At 48.2% G+C, this 18,593-nt stretch overlaps 3 protein-coding genes and 1 non-coding gene across 6 annotated transcripts; 3 read left to right on the top strand and 1 right to left on the bottom strand.

Moving 5' to 3' along the window:
- Window position 1: 1 nt before the first annotated feature.
- LOC9659091 (BRASSINOSTEROID INSENSITIVE 1-associated receptor kinase 1) lies at window positions 2-3,445 on the top strand. Its single transcript, XM_024669918.1, has 20 exons — window positions 2-130; window positions 194-323; window positions 381-524; window positions 582-653; window positions 721-792; window positions 847-918; window positions 974-1,048; window positions 1,102-1,176; window positions 1,223-1,294; window positions 1,353-1,424; window positions 1,490-1,546; window positions 1,601-1,701; window positions 1,751-1,945; window positions 2,000-2,307; window positions 2,369-2,420; window positions 2,494-2,585; window positions 2,645-2,790; window positions 2,843-2,987; window positions 3,034-3,180; window positions 3,234-3,445. Exons 1-20 carry the CDS (start codon window positions 64-66, stop codon window positions 3,387-3,389), a joined length of 2,250 nt encoding a protein of 749 aa, XP_024525686.1. The 5' UTR covers window positions 2-63; the 3' UTR covers window positions 3,390-3,445.
- Window positions 3,446-5,101: 1,656 nt separating this feature from the next.
- Window positions 5,102-6,595, top strand: LOC112344682. Of its 3 annotated transcripts, none has more exons than XM_024669942.1 (7): window positions 5,102-5,202; window positions 5,256-5,358; window positions 5,439-5,581; window positions 5,650-5,947; window positions 6,001-6,058; window positions 6,104-6,194; window positions 6,247-6,595. In XM_024669942.1, the coding sequence occupies exons 3-7, from the start codon at window positions 5,497-5,499 to the stop codon at window positions 6,399-6,401; spliced, it is 687 nt and encodes a 228-aa protein (XP_024525710.1). In that variant the 5' UTR covers window positions 5,102-5,202; window positions 5,256-5,358; window positions 5,439-5,496; the 3' UTR covers window positions 6,402-6,595. The 3 variants fall into 3 exon arrangements, with proteins under 3 accessions (XP_024525710.1, XP_024525709.1, XP_024525708.1); XM_024669941.1 differs by having other exon boundaries at window positions 5,256-5,399; window positions 5,458-5,581; XM_024669940.1 differs by having other exon boundaries at window positions 5,256-5,399; window positions 5,449-5,581.
- Window positions 6,330-7,720, bottom strand: LOC9659090 (phosphoribosylglycinamide formyltransferase, chloroplastic). Its single transcript, XM_002964888.2, has 6 exons — window positions 7,354-7,720; window positions 7,166-7,277; window positions 6,932-7,108; window positions 6,751-6,877; window positions 6,581-6,689; window positions 6,330-6,528 (listed from the first exon to the last, which is right to left on the bottom strand). Exons 1-5 carry the CDS (start codon window positions 7,688-7,690, stop codon window positions 6,588-6,590), a joined length of 855 nt encoding a protein of 284 aa, XP_002964934.2. The 5' UTR covers window positions 7,691-7,720; the 3' UTR covers window positions 6,330-6,528; window positions 6,581-6,587.
- Window positions 7,721-7,788: 68 nt separating this feature from the next.
- TRNAF-GAA lies at window positions 7,789-7,861 on the top strand. The gene has a single exon. It is a non-coding gene; the product is annotated as a tRNA-Phe (tRNA).
- Window positions 7,862-18,593: the final 10,732 nt, after the last annotated feature.

The raw sequence follows: 18,593 nt of genomic DNA, 5'->3' as shown, positions 1-18,593 counted from the left end.
CCCGATTTTCGAATTGGAAAGCCCTTTCGGGTCTCGGTCCATAGCTCTCTAAGCGCCTTGAATATGGCAGGCTGGGGGGTCACTCTTGTTCTTTGGATGCTGCTAAGACTGTGTAGTGCAAATTCTGATGGTAGAATTCCAATGTATGAATCCACTCGTTCTTTGCTAAATGTGGGTCTTCTTCCTTCTCTAGCGGATGCTCTCCTCTCTATCAAGCAGCAGCTGGGTCCTTCAAATGCAAATCTCTCTTCTTGGGCTGGATCCGATCCTTGCAATCCTCTGTGGAATGGCGTCGGATGTACTGGAAACCGTGTTACAGCTCTGTAAGTTTTGGAAACTTTCATTCCCTTTGTGATTGGTGTGTTGTGTTTGTATATCAGGAATTTGACAGGGTTTGGCTTGATCGGAAGCTTTCCAGATGAGCTGGGAAACATCACAACGCTGGCAGATCTTGACCTCCAGGAGAACAACATTACGGGGCCCGTGCCAGAGTCCTTGTCGAGATTGTCCACACTGAGATCACTGTAAGTTTACAGCAACAAACTTCGTCTTCTTTTGTTAGGCTTGAGAGAACTTATCAGGAACTTATCTGGAAATCCACTTCAAGGGAGTTTTCCGAGACCGGTTTTGGAGATTAGGGGTCTCCTTGAATTGTAAGTTCGAGTGTCTGAAGATAGTTATATATTTTAGTCAACCATGCATGATCATTGTTTTTGCTAGACGTTTGGGAGCTTGTAATCTGACAGGAGCTTTGCCAGACGAGATTTCAAGCCTTTCCTCTCTTCACACTTTGTAAGTCTACTCCCATTCTGGAGCAAATATAACAGCGTTTGATTTTTTTTATAGGCACTTAAACAGCAACAATCTCACAGGAACTGTTCTAGATACGGTTGGAAGGCTTTCGCGACTAAATGAGCTGTGAGTATCGTTTCTTGGTGGAACTTCCATGGTTACCAAGTTGTTTCCAACACAGGTCACTCTGGGGTACTGGACTCAATGCAGAACTTCCAAGCAGCCTTGGCCTCCGGCTGAGAAATCTAACACTGCTGTTATCTTGCGATCACTCTTTTTATTGATAATGGAGCCTTTCTCTCATTGCAGAAACTTGCATGACTGCGGCTTGCAAGGGCCACTGCCAGCCGAATGGGGAGGAAACTTTACAAACATGACGTTCCTGTAAGTGTTCTATACAAGCTATGCTTGTTTCATTCTCGACTTTCAGGCACTTGCATAATAACAATCTAACTGGCGAAGTCCCAGCCTCGTGGAGCCAAATGCAGAGCTTGCAATCCCTGTAAGTTCGTAGATTCTTGCTATGAAACTCTAGGGATCAATCCAGCTTTTGATAACAGGCGACTGGACGCAAATATGCTCAGAGGATATGTTCCTACATGGCTTTTGAATCATGCCACACCATCTAACATGTAACTTTATCTAAGCGCTTCTAAGAAAGTTTCAAAAGTTTTGATAAATTTTCCTTCCTCTCCAGATATCTAAGGTGCAACTATTTTTCTGGCCCAAGGCCAGTTCCATATCCTAGAGACAGGTAAGCTCTTTAATATGAACTATGATGGATGATTCCAGTAACTAAGTTATACAGGGTGAGTGGCAACTGTTTTGATGAAGACGCATTCGATAACTACAGAGATCACGGTCGGCAGTGCCATCATGGACCTGGATGCCGGGACTTCTTTGCAATATGTAAGTTTTCTAGCATTTTATTCTTCATGTATTGGTTTGCTTCAAATAGTTCCACGATCATTGCCTCCGCCACCACCAGAAGAACAAACACCAGCTCCTCCACCTCTTTTCTCGAAATCAAGATCAATCGGCTCCGGAGCAATCGCTGGAATTGCCATAGGTGCGCTTGCTGCGATCAGCATCTCAATTGCAGTGCTTATTCTCTGGAGACACAAGCAAGTTAAGCAACGAGATGATGAACAAGGTATGATCCTTCAATACATTATTTTTGGTGTAGACGTGATAGTCTTCCATGCAGATAGTGGATCTGATATGAGCGAGCCTCTCAGGAACTGGGAGGTTCCTCAGGGAATAGAAATGTTCTCGCTGGACCAAATCTCCAAGGCCACCTCCGGGTTCTCAAAGGAATGCGAAGTTGGCTGTGGAGGATTTGGACGCGTCTACCGTGGAAATCTCGAGGATGGTCGAACTGTGGCGATCAAGCAAGCATCTGCGAAGAGCAAGCAAGGCCAGCGAGAGTTTCGTAACGAGATCCAGCTGCTTAGCAGGCTTCACCACCGACATCTGGTGAGACTCCTTGGATTTTGCCAAAGCGGAAAAAATCAGGTTCGTAGAATTCTTGCTTCAAGACAGTTTATTGGAATGTGCCTCAAAGATTACCTTGCAGGTTTTGGTGTATGAATTCATGGAAAATGGCAATCTTCACGATCGGCTTCTCGGTACAATGATCATAACATAGTTTATACCTATGATCATTTTTTGTTTTTCATTGTTCGTGTTGTTTCATTGCAGGAAAATACTCTGGTCAGCTTTTGGATTGTTACCAGCGATTAGCAATTGCTGTGGCTGTTGCACAAGGCTTGGATTACCTTCACTCTTACGCAGTAAGTTACTTTAGTCTTCATTTCGACCTCTGCTCTTTTTCTGATTGACTTGATGATAGGATCCTCCAGTTATTCATAGAGATTTGAAGCCCAGCAATATTCTCTTGGATGGAAACCTTACAGCTAAGATTTCAGACTTTGGCATATCCAAGGTCTCTCCAGAGTTTGACACTCACGTATCCACAAAACCTGCTGGCACAGCTGGGTAAGTTTTCTTCAAACTTTTGTTTGAGAGGTGGAAACATCTATGTTCACAGGTATCTTGATCCAGAGTATTTCTTACGTCGGCAGCTTACCACTGCGAGCGATGTTTACAGCTTCGGTGTGGTGCTGCTAGAACTCATCACTGGACAGAAAGCCATCGACCAAAAGAGGCCCGAAGAGTTCAATCTCATAGAATGGGTAAAACTTTTGCCACTCTTTGCAATGTTAACAGTACGTATTGCAGGTGAAACCCAGGCTTCGAAACGGAGGGATAAGGTCAGTGATAGACAGCCGTATAGCCGAGAACTTCCCTGAGGAGCAATATCTAGCTCTTGCTACCATAGCCTTGAGATGCGCTGCGTTTGACAAGAGTGAAAGGCCGTCCATCAAGGTGAGCTTAGAGGCATACATTGTTTGGCAATTGTATTGATGTGTTTTTCTTAGACTGTCTTGAGCACATTGACAGGACTGCTGGCTAATCTTGAGCAGGATTACTTTGCTCGTCACAATAGCAGTCATGGATTGGAGACTACCACGGAAGAATTTAGTGATATGTCAATGTATTCTGGGAACTTCTCTTCATCTGGTTATACAACTTAGCATTTCCTCATCTTTCATTCCTTTTCATATATACATGGACGAATCTTTGTACACCACAGCATGCCATGCTCCATTTGGATCTTCTTTGCAAGTGCTCCTGTCCCGCTTTCACCACTTTCTGGGTTCTAGATGCTGGAAAACCAATTTCAAACTTGGCCATTGTCAACCTTCTCATCATAAACACAGTCAGGAAACTGTACCCCGCAGAGGTACGAACCAACGGTCGTGACCAAGCAAGTGACCAAACCAGTGTGGGCATCATCCTCCTGGGAAAGCCTGTTTGACAATATAAAGTTGGTTTCAAAGAACCCTGAAAATTTTTGTTCTTCGTTTTGCTCTTTGGAACACATTTCCGCCAGTATCAATCTCTACACAGATAAACTTGCTTGAGCTTAGAAAAATTCAAAAGAAAATACTCACCTAAAGCTAAATCACCAGTCATGGCCATAACAGAACCACTGGGCAAGTCTCTCCACCTTCACCGAACCATGTTTCTCAATGAAGTATTTCTCAACAACAACGTGGTACTTTCTCCATTGCCTTCTGTGGCCTGGGCTGTGTTCTTCCAGTTACCATGTCTCATAAATTACGTGGATCTGGCATCCGTGCATTTATTACTATTTTGCTTGATAATGAAATGGAAACTTGTCTATCACAAGCCTGTCATGTATATTGTATTGCAATTACCCAGTCAAGACTTTGACTTCTTTGCATGGCACTAGGACAGATGAGATTGCGGTGAACGTGGATCGAACACCATTTTCTCATGATCCCGCGTCGAGAAGGAAGTGCCCAGTTTTTCGTGTCTATCACAAGTCAGGTTTATTCTTCTTGGTTTCTCCATGGCTAGAGTCCATTATGAAGACAGTGCCAAAATCCGAGGAGAAAAATGCTTGCAGGGAAACAAAACAAGGAAGACAGGTTTCTCACTCGTTTGGAGGCTTAGATGAAGCTGGTCCAAGGCGAGAATGAAACACTTACAAGATGACATAAAGCTAAGCTGAGCCCGGCTGGGGAGTTCGAGTTCTATCTCTGGAAACATCTACAAGTATCTTGATCCAAAGTACTTCTTATGCCAGCAGCTCACCATGCTGCAAGTGACGTTTATAGCTTTGGCGTGGGCTATGAGGACTCATCACTGGGCAAATGCTTGACGAGTACAAAATGGGTAAAACTTTTGTCACTCTTTGCAGTGTTAAATGTATTTCAAGTGGAACCCACGGAGCGATACACCCAGTGTAAAAGTTTGCGTCAGTCACATTCCCTAAGAAAAAAAATTGTTGCAGTGTATAACTTTTTCTACATGCAGAACTCCATTCAGATCTTCGATCTGACACTCTCCCCGATTGAGCTCAGTAATGGTTTTAAATGGAATTCTCTCGATCCACAATAAATAGAATAATATTGTTTAAGGTAAACAAACATGCGTCAGCATTGGTGCTGACAGAATCATTAATAGTGGGGAATAATAGCCGAGAATGTTTTTATCACGTGGAACAGTACGTGCTGGGCACCTGGCACCACGATCGTGATGGAGTTCCCGTGTACGGCGAGCGCATTCGAGCGAGCCCGTGCCCGAGGAACGGCCTTAACGGACTGTGGCGAGACCGTTGACGGACACATGGAATAAAGTTATTTGAGGATGAAAGGGTTCTCCAGAACTGGCAGCTGGTTCTCCACAACCTGGCAGCTGGTAGCCTGGTTCTCCACGACTTGGCAGTTGTCAGCTCGCAGAGAACCTGACTTAATCCGACGGCTGCCAACGCTGGATCGAGTTAACGGGTGAGCTGAGGATCAATCTCCACAAGCTGAGGTATGGTCTCTCCCTTGTCTTCGGTTTTTTTGTGATCATGTTGTTGTTATTAGATGGATGCCAAGGACACAACACGAATTCGGCCAAGGTTGAGGCTTGAGGTACCACCACCAGACAATGATCCCAAGAGAATGCTTCCAAGAACTCCCAGCTGGAGTAAGAAATACAACTCTCAATCGGTTTCACTTGGATCAAAGGTCTTTCTAATTTTCCTTCCTTTGTTCTTCACCTACAAGTTGGTGCTAGATCTTTCAGCATGAGAAGAAAGCAGTGCAGCGTTCTATCTCCGGCCCAATGGAAGAACACACGAAGAAGGAGTTAACAAGGCTGTATTCCGGAACTTATTTGGTAAAACCTGTGACTCCTCGTCCAAAGCAAGGTAAAACATCGCAATCTTGATGTTTCTCCAAATGCTCATGAGAACTGAGAACACGTGTGTAAATCTAGGAGATGATCACGACGAGGTATCCTCGGAGGAAGATCTATCTTGTAGAATTTGCCTCTGTGATCTCACCCAAGAGACAAGCTCCACTCTCAGGCTCGAGTGTTCCTGCAAAGGCGGCCTGGCACTGGCCCATCAAGATTGCGCTCTCAAGTGGTTTGGCATTCGAGGGAATCGACAGTGTGATGTTTGCGGCCAGGAAGTTGTCAACCTTCCGGTCACACTCCGGCTCGAAAACGCTACTCAAAGTTTAAACCAGCAACTTGATCATCAAGGGCTTAGCTTTAGCATGCTTGAGTGGAGGTGATGTAAGAAATTTCTTTTTTGGTTTGCTTGCTTGACTTCTTACGCTGCAGGCTCTGGATTAGCATAATCGCTAGCGTGACTTACTTCTGCTTCCTGGAACAAATGCTGGTACATGAGAAGATTTTGATTCAACTCATGAAGTTTTTTATGCAGATCAAGCAGAACGGTAATCAGGCACTGATCTTGGCACTGCCTTTTGGACTATTATTTGGAATTACCACGTCCATTACAGGGACTGTATTTGGTAATTTGGTCCTTTTTTTTCTCAATTTTCTTATATTTTAATTATTTTCCAGTGGAACAAAAGTTTATATGGCTTCTTTCGGCAACTCAAATTGGGCTTGTGATATCGCTCGCACACTTATTCTACCAAATGGTGGAGTCCTTAACCATCTTTATGAAATTTATGTTTTGTTTTTGCAGCTACATATCGAGGCATTGCTTTCGATAACAATGGCTGGTCTTCTGGGCATTGCATTGTCTTTGGCGTTGGCGTTGTTACGAGCACGAAATTCTACTCCAGAACAAAGAATCCGGGATGAGGAACAGGGACAAAACCCATGAGTGAGATGATTTGCCTGTAAATTATATGTTTTCTCTGGAAAATGGTATATAGAAAGATCGAAATACCTCACAGTTAAGCTAGCTCCTTTTCGCGCATGCGAGGAACTCCATCGCCACTCCATTCAATCCTTTCTTCGCAGAGAGCAGCCACAGCTTCCACATACAGTGCGTGCTCCTGTCGGTGGCAAATCCCATCCAAAAACCAATCGTAACTCAAGAACAATCAAACCACGTACTTGTTCCAGTACTCTGGCTGCCAAGTCTTGCGGCGTGTCCGTCTCTAGAACCGGAACTGTTCGCTGCGCAAGAATACTCCCGTGATCATACTTCTCATCCACGAAATGGATCGTTGGGCCCGAGACACTGTTAAAAGTTGCAAGAATTTAGAGCAAGAGAACGATGAAAGGTGGAAGTTACCGAGCGCCGGAAGCGATGACAGCCTCGTGGACTTTGATTCCATAGAAACCTTTGCCTCCAAATGCCGGGAGGAGCGCGGGGTGGATGTTGAGGATCGCTCGAGGAAACGCTTCCACGAGCTCTTTTGGTATCAACTTTAAGTAGCCGGCCAGCAGCACGAAATCCACTCTTTGATGCCTGCCAAAGATCGATCACAGGTAAACTCTTTTAGCAAAAGAAAAGCATAAGGCCAACCTGAGAATTTCCACGAGCTCGTTTGGAGACACTCCATCTGGAGCAAACTTTGTTCTCGGATAGTACGCCACCGAAATCCCGTGCTCTCGAGCGTACTCGCAAGCCTTGCATTCTAAATCCAGGACAAAAGAATGAAACTCTAGCTGGATTGCTATGGATTCTATCCATGGAAAAAACCAAGAACTAACCTGGCTTGTCCGAGACAACGATCACCACGTCTCCAAGAACAGTGCCATCGATCGTCGCCTTGTGAATGCTCCGAAAGTTTGATCCGCCGCCGGACACGAAAACAGCCAGGCGCTTCCTCCTCGTGGCGGGATCGCCTTGTGCTTCTCTGAGGCAGCAGGAAAACCTAAGAAGAGGGCGACGGCAATGGGAATCCCAGCTCCGCGGAGGAGGAAAGAAATGCCGCTGCGCGATTGGAATTGGAGCGCATCGAACAGGGAATGCAAATCTAGGTTCCTGGAATGGAGATCGGGAAGGAAGAACTAGCAGCGCGCGTGCTCCCGCCGCCGCTGCTTCCATCGCTTCCTGGGATCATTCAGTGGAAGTCCCTGTCCTTAGGGCTTAGGGTTTAGGCCATTAGTTTAAAGGTAAGTTTTCATTAAAGATATATCAATTAAGCGGGGATAGCTCAGTGGGGAGAGCGTCAGACTGAAGATCTGAAGGTCGCGTGTTCGATCCACGCTCACCGCATGATTTGCTTCATGAAGAAGATCCAACGAATTTCCCAGAAGACAATGATGAGCAAAGCAATCCTTCTCTACACTAGCCAGCAGTCCTGTCAGTGTTAAACAAAATAGATCAATACAATTGCCAAAACTGGACTTTATCAGAAACGAGTCGACCTATAACTATTGTAATGATAAAGTCCTAATTGTTCAGTTTTATAGTTATCTATAGTCCTAATTAGTCCTAGTCCTAGAATTCTGACGAGGGAATTGTCGCCACTGGATTGCTTTCAAGGCCGAATCTGGAGAGCTCGCTGTGGATCTTTCGGCCAAGCTCCACATCCAGCGCGGAGCTAGGATTTGAGAGCAGTTTTATTTTTAATTGCCCATCTGGCATTTGAAAATCCCAACTGGCACGTCGTACGCTCGAGCATTTGGGAACCGTTCGTTGGGTAGCAGCTTGAGAGACGAGCTGCGGCTGGGAGTTCTCGGTGTAGCCAAGCATCAGGCATGTCTCTCGCCGCCATGGTGTCAAACACTCACCAGGCATCGTCCATGGAGCCACTGCTGGAGTACTTATCGATGGTGAGGTTGAAAACGAAGAGCTCCAATTCACTCAAAGCTCTAGAGGCCTGAGCATGGATGTCATGGCCAATCTCTAGAGCTTTCAGCTTCACCACTGCCACCTTTCCAGCACGACTTCACTACTTTGTTCTAACACCGCCAACTTTGTGCACGCCCATGAAAGTCTGGGCGTTTGGGAGGATCTGGAAGTGCTGCATTTGCGAGAAGAGCTCCAGTGTCAGCTGGGGCTCGTCGTCCTCTCAGTATCTGAGGATAAGCGACGTCCAGAGAAGGGCTTGAGCTGGGATATTGTCAAAGGCCTTGCGAGTCCAACAAGCTTCCACACTTGGTGTACATGTCTACGAGCGTGCTAGCTACGAACACGTCCGTGTCAAGTCTGGCCTGGGAGTTGGCATTCCTGCTTCCATCGCCTTCACTTTGACAAGCTTGCCATCGACTTTATGCCCATCCTCTTTTACCACGACGAGAGCGCAGGCCTTGAGAGGTGTGACAAAAGATCGAGCATCCGGTGCGTCACTGCCAGCCATCAGCCCAGAGAACAAGTCGAGGTCGAGCACGACCTCGTTATTCTCTGCGTAGCCGAGCAATAGGACGTTTAACGACATCAGTGTTCTACAAGGCATGCAGTCGAAGACCCTCCTGGCATCGACCAGGGTACTGCACCTGGCGTACATGTCCACCAGCGTGCTGGCCACCATGGTATCCGAGTCACAGCGGCAGCTTACAGCTTGTGCGTGGATGCGTTTGCCCCTGGACAGCGATTCTAGCTTTACAATCCTTCCATCCGAGTTCTAGATCCGGTTCAATGCAGGCCTTGAGCAGCCACGAAGGTGAGGGAGTTGGCGTAGGCCTCCAGATCTTGCAAGTGATCGAAGACTTCCAGAACCAGCCTCTCGTCACCGTTTTCAACGTAGCCAAGCGTGAGGGCTGGCCAAAAGTATGAGCATGCTGCCACACTCGGAGTACCTGTCGACCAAGGGAGCTGGTAACGAACAAGTTACCGTCGTAGCCACTTCGAGTAGCTTTCAAGTGCAAGGCCATGCCGCAGCCAAGACACTTCACTTTGGCCTGTCGTGGATCTCCTGGCCGGTGTCCTTGGTACACGCTTTGAGAACGGCCATGAAGCTTCTATCATCCGGGGAGACGCCCTGAGCTTCCATGGACCAGAAAAGTTCCAGAGCGGGCTCTTCCTCGCCTCTCTCTGCGTAGCCGAGAATCAATGAGTTCCACGACACCACAGTCCGCCCCGCCATCCTGTCGAAGACCATCCGAGCACTGCCACACTTGGAGTACATGTCGACGAGGCTGTTCATGACGAAGCCAAGGAACTCGCCCCGTTCGAGGCTCCTGAACTTCACCACCAACTTGTTCTCGGGCCGGAGTATAGGTTGCTCGTCTTCCTTGGCCGCGACGCTGGTGCAAGCTTTGAGAGCGGCCACAAAAGTTCCCGGGTCAAGTGGCAGGCTGTAGTCGGACTCCATCTTCGAGAAGAGGTCGAGATCGAGCTCTCCCTGTCCGTGTAGCCGAGCATGAGGGCGTTAGCAGTGGCGTAGCAGCAGTCAAGAATGGAATCGAAGACGAGGCGAGCCTCATCGCGAGTACATGCTGATGGCGGTGCTGGCCACGAAGACGTCTGTGTGGCTGCCATCTTGGATGGAAGCGGCGTGAATGAGCTTCGTGGCCCGCCTTGACCGCCGAGACCGTGACAAAGACACCGGGACTTTGAAGCGCTGCTGAAGAACTGTCACTGTGATGGGTAGAAGGATGGAGAAACACTCACGCGCTTTGCTGCCGCTGCTGCTCTCCAGCGATCCGAGACGATCTTCCGCATACTTCGAGGGTATTAAGTAAAAGTTTAGTACATTTCCTTTGTGAGAAATCTTTCCTCTCTGCAGGAATTTCTGGTTGCATTCACAGAGAACCCAGATGATCCTTAAGTTCTCAGCGTTCTCTTTGAGGAACGCGATCAAAATCGCCACTGTTGATAATCATCTGAGTCTAGAGAAAGAAATTTGCTCTTGAAAGTTTTCTTTGGACTAAGCTGGATTTGCTGGCTTACAAACAGATCACTACGAGCACATTATGTTTCTAGGAAATCACTCTCGAGAAAAATACAATTCTACGGTGTCTTATCGAGGCATTTGCTTGAGAAATGTCGTGTGTAGGAAGTTACTTGTAGAAAGCACTTCAATACCTGTTAGATGAGATTTACAGTTTGGAAATCCTTTTGGTTGTGAGACCAAGCAACTCCATCACCTCTCTTAGAATCGTTGAGTTTTCTTCTTCATCGCCCACTTCATGGTTTGCCTTCCAGGCCACTTCCTCAAAGAGCGAGGAAAGCTCCTCCTCTTCTCGCATGAACTCCTCGTCCATGGAACTCGTCTTTCCACTCCCAGAAACGCGCTCCCAGCCTTCCTCGTCATCATTAGCTACTCGCGACTCCACTTCGCCAAAGAGCTTGTAGAGGAGCTCTTCCTCTTGCAAATACCAGGCTCTCTCTTTGCGCGATTCGTTTGCTGCCCATGTGAGGTCCATCTTCACTCCTTTATTCATCCACAGCTGATCATCAAGCATAGCTACGCCACACCCAAGCGCCATAGATCTTCTCTCAAAAGCAATAGTTAGCCCTTAAATTAATAATCCCATTATTTATATACAACTTTTCCTTTACAAATACACTTTTGTTTAAGGAAATCTATATTGGTGCTCTTTTTGCAAACATAGTATATGGCAACGATCGAATCAATCACGCCAAAGGGCGAATTAAAACTAAACGTTAACAAACTTATGTACCTCTAGATTTCTTCAGCATCAACCAGAGGGACCAATAGCTGGAGATAAAATAAAAGAGAAGAAGGTCACGTACAGAACAAACAATATAAATATACATATCCACTTTGGAGGATACAATAACTAGTAACTACCTCCTGTATAAATCAAATCAAACACATGTCCCCGAATGATGCGTCATTTTCCAGCTTTTCCATTGCCTGGTGTTGCAGCGTGATGTAGAGATCCACACTGCCTTTCTCTTTGCCGGGGAAGTAATACATTCGCCCACTCGCTGGAGCTTGTACCATGGCCATCCCCCACGAGAACTCGTGACATGAGCTCGTGGCTGTACTTCATCGCCACGCAGAAGCCTCCGTACGAAAACTCGCTCACCTTGAAAGTATAACATTGTCTTTAGATACACGTTGTGAGATCTTATGTACCTGGATGAAAAGGCGTGGAGCATCAGCCGGCCACGGCCACTTGAGATCCTTCTCGTGCCAGGAGCTTGAGACAGCTCCAGCAGGAACTCGGGGTCCAGATCAAACTTGTCGCCTTTGGGAAGTGGGCGATCGCACGACGCCTCGCTGAACATGACGCCATGATCGTTGCATTCGAGCTGCATTCGCATGTCCTCGCGGACGGAGATCCGGCCAGCGACAGGGTAGAACTCGGACGGCGGTGCCGCCAAAGGCTGTTTCATGTGGGTGATGATCTTCGAAAACGGTGGTGTAGGCGGCTTGAAGAAGAGGTGGCGATTCTGGTATGGAAACTCCTGGTAAATGTGGCTGAAGATGCACAGCAGCGTTTTGGTGTTGTTGCTGAAACCGAAAGCTGCCGTGATCCATTGAGAACTGGTGACACTGGCCGGACGAGCGTGGATCTCTTGATGAAAACCATATATGAAATGAATGGATAAGGAGATTGCAAAGCTATAGCTACGTGGTTTTTTTTTTCCAGTTTTATATATCATCACCTGCATGGATCATGCGATGAGCCGATGGAGCGATGGGAGGTATAGACCGTGGAACCTGGACGTACTGGCTTCACGGGATGAGTAAAAAATGAATCCCACCTTACAGTCACTTTAATGCTAGAAAGCACTAGCTGGAAATACGTGCATAAACGTTTTGAATTGTTAAAGAGATTGAAAAGATGACGACCTAAATTTCATGGGAACTTTTGGATCTCAAACTGGCAGCCGACCATGCTTGCAATTCACCTGAGCTCCACCAGTATTAACGTCACTCCTGGCTCTCCAAGGCTTATAAGAAGATGGAAGATCCTGGGCAAACGTGCCCCCATCCCTTGCAAAAGGAAAAATATTAGTATATAAATAATGGGATTATAACTATTACTTTCGAGAGAAGATCTATCGCGCTTGTGATCAATAAGGAGTGAAGATGGACTTCACATGGGCAGCAAATGAATTGTGCAAAGAGAGAGCCTGGTATTTGCAAGAGGAAGAGCTGCTCTACAAGCTCTTTGGCGAAGTGGAGTCGCGAGTAGCTAATGATGACGAGGAAGGCTGGGAGCGCGTTTCTGGGAGTGGAAAGACGAGTTCCATGGACGAGGAGTTCATGCGAGAAGAGGAGGAGCTTTCCTCGCTCTTTGAGGAAGTGGCCTGGAAGTGGGCGATGAAGAAGAAAACTCAACGATTCTAAGAGAGGTGATGGAGTTGCCTGGTTTCACAACCAAAAGGATTTCCAAACTGTAAATCTCATCTAACAGGTATTGAAGTGCTTTCTACAAGTAACTTCCTACACACGACATTTCTCAAGCAAATGGATTGCAATCTTGCCTCGATAGGACACCCGTAGAATTGTATTTTTCTCGAGAGTGATTTCCTAGAAACATAATGAGCTCGTTTGTAAGCCAGCAAATCCAGCTTAGTCCAAAGAAAACTTTCAAGAGCAAATTTCTTTCTCTAGACTGAGATAGAACTTACTGGATCATCTGGGTTCTCTGTGAATGCAACCAGAAATTCCTGCAGATTTCTCACAGAAGAAATGTACTGAACTTTTACTTAATACCTTTAGAACCCTCGGGCGAGTGTTTCTCCATCCTTTCCCACCCTAGTGACAGTTCTTCAGGGAAGACGAGGCAGCGCTTCAAAGCCCTCACTGGCAGCAGCACCCGGGACCTGGAGGCCGGGAAGCTTATTCACGCTGCTTGCATCCGAGATCGCAGCCACACGCTAGCACCGCCACTCACTTGCCGAGGCTCGCCTCGTCTTCGACTCCATTCTCGACTGCTGCTACGCCACTGCTGTCCCCTGGAACGCCCTCATGCTCCGCTACACGGACAGCGGCCAGGGAGAGCTTGCCCTCGACCTCTTCTCGAAGATGGAGTCCGACTACAGCCTGCCACCCGGGAAACTTTGTGCCCGCTCTCAAAGCTTGCACCAGCGTCGCGGCCAAGGAAGACGAGCAACCTATACTCGGGCCCGAGAACAAGGTGGTGGTGACAGGAGCCTCGAACGGGGCATGGAAATCCACTCCCGAGCTGTGACTTCCGGCTGTGAGTTCCTTGGCTAAGACATGTACTCCAAGTGTGGCAGCCTGCTCGATGCTCGGATGGTCTTTGACAGGATGGCGGGGCGGACTGTGGTGTCGTGGAACTCGTTGATTCTCGGCTACGCAGAGAGAGGCGAGGAAGAGCTCGCTCTGGAACTTTCTGGTCCATGGAAGCTTAGGGCTTCTCCCCGGATGATAGAAGCTTCATGGCGGTTCTCAAAGCGTGTAACAAGGACACCGGCCAGGAGATCCACGACAGGCTCGTCAAAGTGAAGTGTCCTGGCTGTGGCATGGCCTTGCACTTGAAAGCTACTCGAAGTGGCTTCGACGGTAACTTGTTCGTTGCCAGCTCCCTTGGGCGACAGGTACTCCGAGTGTGGCAGCATGCTCATACTTTTGGCCAGCCCTCACGCTCGGCTACATTGAAAACTGTGACGAGATGGCTCTGGAAGTCTTCGACTGCTTGCAAGACCAGGAGGCCTACTCCATCGCCAACTCCCTCACCTTCATGGCTGCTCTCAGGGCCTGCATTGGTCTTGTGTCGAGGGAGCCGGATGAGAACTCGATGGAAGGATTGTGAAGCTAGAATCGCTGTCCAGAGGCAAACGCATCCACGCACAAGCTGTAAGCTGCCGCTGCGACTCGGATACCATGGTGGCCAGCACGCTGGTGGACATGTACGCCAGGTGTGATGCCTGGTCGATGCCAGGAGGGTCTTGGCTTGTAGAACAGTGGTGTCGTCGAACGGGATTCTCGATCTTTTGTCACAGCTCTCGAGGCCTGGACTCTCGTCGTGGTGAAAGAGGAACGGCAGAAAGTCGACGGCAAGCTCATCAAAGTGAAGCGATGGAAGTAGGAATGGCAATCCACTCCCAGGGACTTGTCACAGACGTGTTTGTAGCCAGCACGTTCGTTCACATGTATGCCAAGTGTGGAAGCTGCAGGCCTTCGATAAAATCCCAAGCCTGGAATCCTCAGCTACTCAGAAGATGACGACACTGGAGCTCTAGCACTTCCAGATCCTCCCAAACGCCTGGACTTTCATGGCTGCTCTCAAGGTGTGCACAAAGTTGGTGGCATTGGGACTCATCTGTTCCACAGCACAAAGAAGAGTTGGATCGAACAACAGCAAAGGCGAGTTTGAAGTTGGTTGGAAAGTGGTGCTTGAATAGGAAGTAAGACAATCAAAAGCTATTCTGGTGATGGAGCTGAAGAAAATCGTGTAAATGGTGCAAGCTGTCCATTGAGTGTGGTTAAACACGCACTGTAAAGTTTTATGTAAACAAACTATGAAACATCTTGTAGCCATGTGATAAATGTCCCAATGGATAATAAATGGATAATGGAAATCAAAAGGGTCGACCTTGAACCTCCAACATAAAAATGCAAAACACACTAGCTTTCTCAACTGAGCAGAACTCACCAAGTAATATTAGAATAATTTTTAAAGCTCAAAAAACAGTATGTTAGAAATGTGGGCACATCATAGTTTAGTGATCTTTCCTACAGAAGAAATCAGTGTCCCATGCCTCGCTTCCAACGCAGTTGCGGCACGCCAGCACGTCATGGGGATCAACCTGCGCCTTGATCTCGCCAAGCCTCTCGTAGTGCTCACCGAAGAACGACGTCTGCCAATCCGGCTCGTTGTAATCGGCCTCGTTCATGTAGCTCCCAGACTCCGGTGCCAAGTCTCTAAACACCTGGTTCGCATTCGTGATGTCCACAAACTTGTGCTGGATCACATCGCCGCTTGCATCGTCGTCCCACACGGCCTGGATGATAGTGTGCCACAGGGCCTTCCTCCACGCAGGATTCAGCGCAGCACTGTGCTCGTCACCCAGAGCTCCAGCTCCACCACCAACGCTCATGGTGAGGATGAAGTTCCTGGCGCCGTTGCTCGAGTTCCTGGTGAGGATGTCCATGTAGGCGTCGGCGATGGCGTCCGGGGAGTTGACAAACAGCGACCTGGGAAGAAGCCTGCTGGCCAGGATCTCGTTGGTTCCCGTCAGGTCCGTGCACTGCGTTTTAAACCTGTTGCACAGGGTGGCGTTGAAGAAGGCATAGAAGTTTGGAAACATGGTGACTCTCTGGAGCACCTTGAGCCCGGGGTGGCTGGCCGCGAAGTCCACCAGTGGCTGCCAGTCCTGCTGTGCTGCGCTCTGGTTGCCTCCAGGGAGAACGTAGTTCAAGTGACCGGCATTGGGAAGGGCGACAAAGCTTCCTCCATATCCCTTGTCTGCGATGGATGGCATGAGCCTGGCGTACTCGGCGATGAAGTCCCTCAGGCTGGAAGAATCGTTGGCTGAGACCTCGTGGTGGACGTTGGTGACAGCTGCCGGTGCCGGGTGTGTCCTGTAAGTGACGCTGAGAACCACGCCAAACGTTGCCGGGCCGCCACCCCGGAGAGCCCAGAAGAGATCCTTGTTCTGGCACTCGTTGGCCACGAAGTAGCTTCCATCAGGTGTCACCACGTTGATCTCGAGGATGTTGTCGGCTGGGAGGCCATAAGTTGGCGCAAGAACGCTGTGTCCGCCACCTCCGACGTATCCTCCCGCAGCACCAACACTGGGAGGGTCAAAAGCTCAAGTTGGATCATCAAGAGAAATTCAAGAGAGATAACTTACCTCGCACTGAAGGCACCAATGACGATTTTGTTTTGCGCAGCAACAGCCTTGTACAGTTCTCCAAACTGGACGCCAGCTCCCACAGTCACAGCCGACACTTGGCCGTCTTTGCTGTCGAATGGACACTGGAATCGTTCGAAGTTGTCCGAGAAATCGATCGTCTTGAGGTTGTGAGTCCAGATGCTGAGAGCGCCTCTCCCGTCACTGCGTCCAAGGTAGTCGTGGCCAGTGTTCTTGACAATCACACGGATGTGGTGCTTAGTGGCAAAAGCAAATGCCTTGGACACGTCATCGGCCTGGCGCACATCCACGGCATAAATTGGAACAGCACCCTGGTAGCAAGTGTCGTTAGAGTTGATAAGGCACTTTTGCTGCTTGAACGAGTCCCACTGGGGATGCTGAGAAGCGCCAACTTGGTCCGACCTCCACAGTGCATCAGTCCACTTTGTTTTGGCAACTTTGCAGGCTGCTTCGTCATAGTGTGGATCGTGGCACGGATACGCAGCTGGCCTGGAAGAGAAAGGAGAAACGAAGCGTGTGTTTCCAGTGAATCAGAATGTTGAAGAGGACTCTTTACCTTGCTTGGATCAGTCGACCACCAATGTCCTTGCTGAAAGAATGCCAAACTGGAGGAGATGGGAAGCATCGTTGGGGAGGCAAGCAATAGCAGTGAGAGTGACAGCGACCTGCAGCTGCAAAACAGAATGAAGCTACAGCAATGAGGCACGAAATGAGGAGAAACCGGGAAGCGAATTCCATTGCTGCGTGAGACAGCCTCAAAAGATTAATTTATACCATCACGGTGAAATAATCCTGTAATCGTGACACCTGATTTAGCTCTCGAGACGAAAATATGAACGTGTACCTGAATCTGGATGTGGATCGAAATAACTCAAAAACAATTTTAATACATCGAGCTCTCAGCTAACAATCTTTTATTTCCAAATGATGTTTTTCCTGCTCGTGTGGATTTAGAATGTTGCAACATTGCCGCCTTGGAGCCTAAAGAGCATGGCCACAAAACAAAGTCAGTTCCCAAAGTTGGCACACTGGCTTACCCGGGTCTGTGTCTGTTTCAGCTATATATGTATCGTCTCGAGCTTTGCTAGAGTACACTTGCTTGAACCGTTTCCTCTGAGGTATCTGCTGTAAAAACCATCCCTGCTTACGTGAACTATGAAAAACCGTATGCTACGTCCACAAGGATCACCAGAAGGATTCCTGGTCCTAAAGTTGAAGCAAGGACGATAGCGGCACCCCAGCCAGTCGGCGAAAGTCTTCACTGGGTGATCCAAGTCTCTAGGAGAAATGAAGCCCCTGCTCACTTGGACAACGTACCCCCACGCGACTTTGAGGCTCCAGCGAAACTCCTGGTTGTAGCAGAACGACTGTTGAAGAACAGCTGATGGATTCGACTGGATTGCAGTGGAGAGATGGTCCAGCGCCTCCATTCGACTCATCCCGGGAAATATTGGATTGAATCCGTCCATGTGATGCAGACTAACCAGCGGAGAGTGGGGATGTGAAGCCAAGAAACTTATAACATCTCCGTGCAAGTCCATCTAGGAGAAAGGATAAATGAGCTAACTGATCATTAAGTATGAAGCGGATTTCTTACCTGATGGAATCCTTTCTCAATTGTCAATGGCACACCGAGCTCTGCCATGCAAGCTTGCAGCTTCCCATCGACACCCCAGACATGATAGTTCCTTCTGATGCAATCGTCCTGGATTTTCTCTAGTGCTTCCACCAGCGCGTAGCTCATTGCAATTCCTGCTCCCCCGAACGCCATGCTGGTTGAGAAGCCCAGCACACTCTGGTGATGACTCTCAGATAAGCCACCTATGTAGTAAAACTCCCGGTGATCATACCTCGAGAGAACCTGGACAAGGTTGTCGAGCACAAAGAAGGTGTCGTCGTCGGAGAGAACGAACCAATGCACCCGAGAGAAGTTCAACCAGAACAGCTCCGACGGAAGCCTTGTAATCCTAATGTGATCCTTCATGTGCTTCCCCCTGGCTCTAAACATTGCTGATAGCTTCGCGTTGTCCGAAACTCTGACCGGAGGTAGAGAGCTGTCGTTCATGTTAGGTACCCGTCTGTCCAGTGAAACAATACCTCGCGTCTCGTTTGGTCTCCACCAAAGCTTTATGTATCTTTTCCTGTGTTCCCAAGTACGAGAGCTGGCTCCTATTCCAAACACGATGTTTTCCAAACTTGTCACGCCACCTAAGCTGCCAGTCCCTAAACTCCTTGGAAG

The sequence above is a fragment of the Selaginella moellendorffii genome, unplaced genomic scaffold, assembly GCF_000143415.4.
Source record: "Selaginella moellendorffii unplaced genomic scaffold, v1.0 SELMOscaffold_5, whole genome shotgun sequence".
NCBI lineage: Eukaryota > Viridiplantae > Streptophyta > Lycopodiopsida > Selaginellales > Selaginellaceae > Selaginella > Selaginella moellendorffii.
Note: the sequence above shows the minus strand (reverse complement) of the source record. Positions and strands in the feature narration are given on the sequence as shown.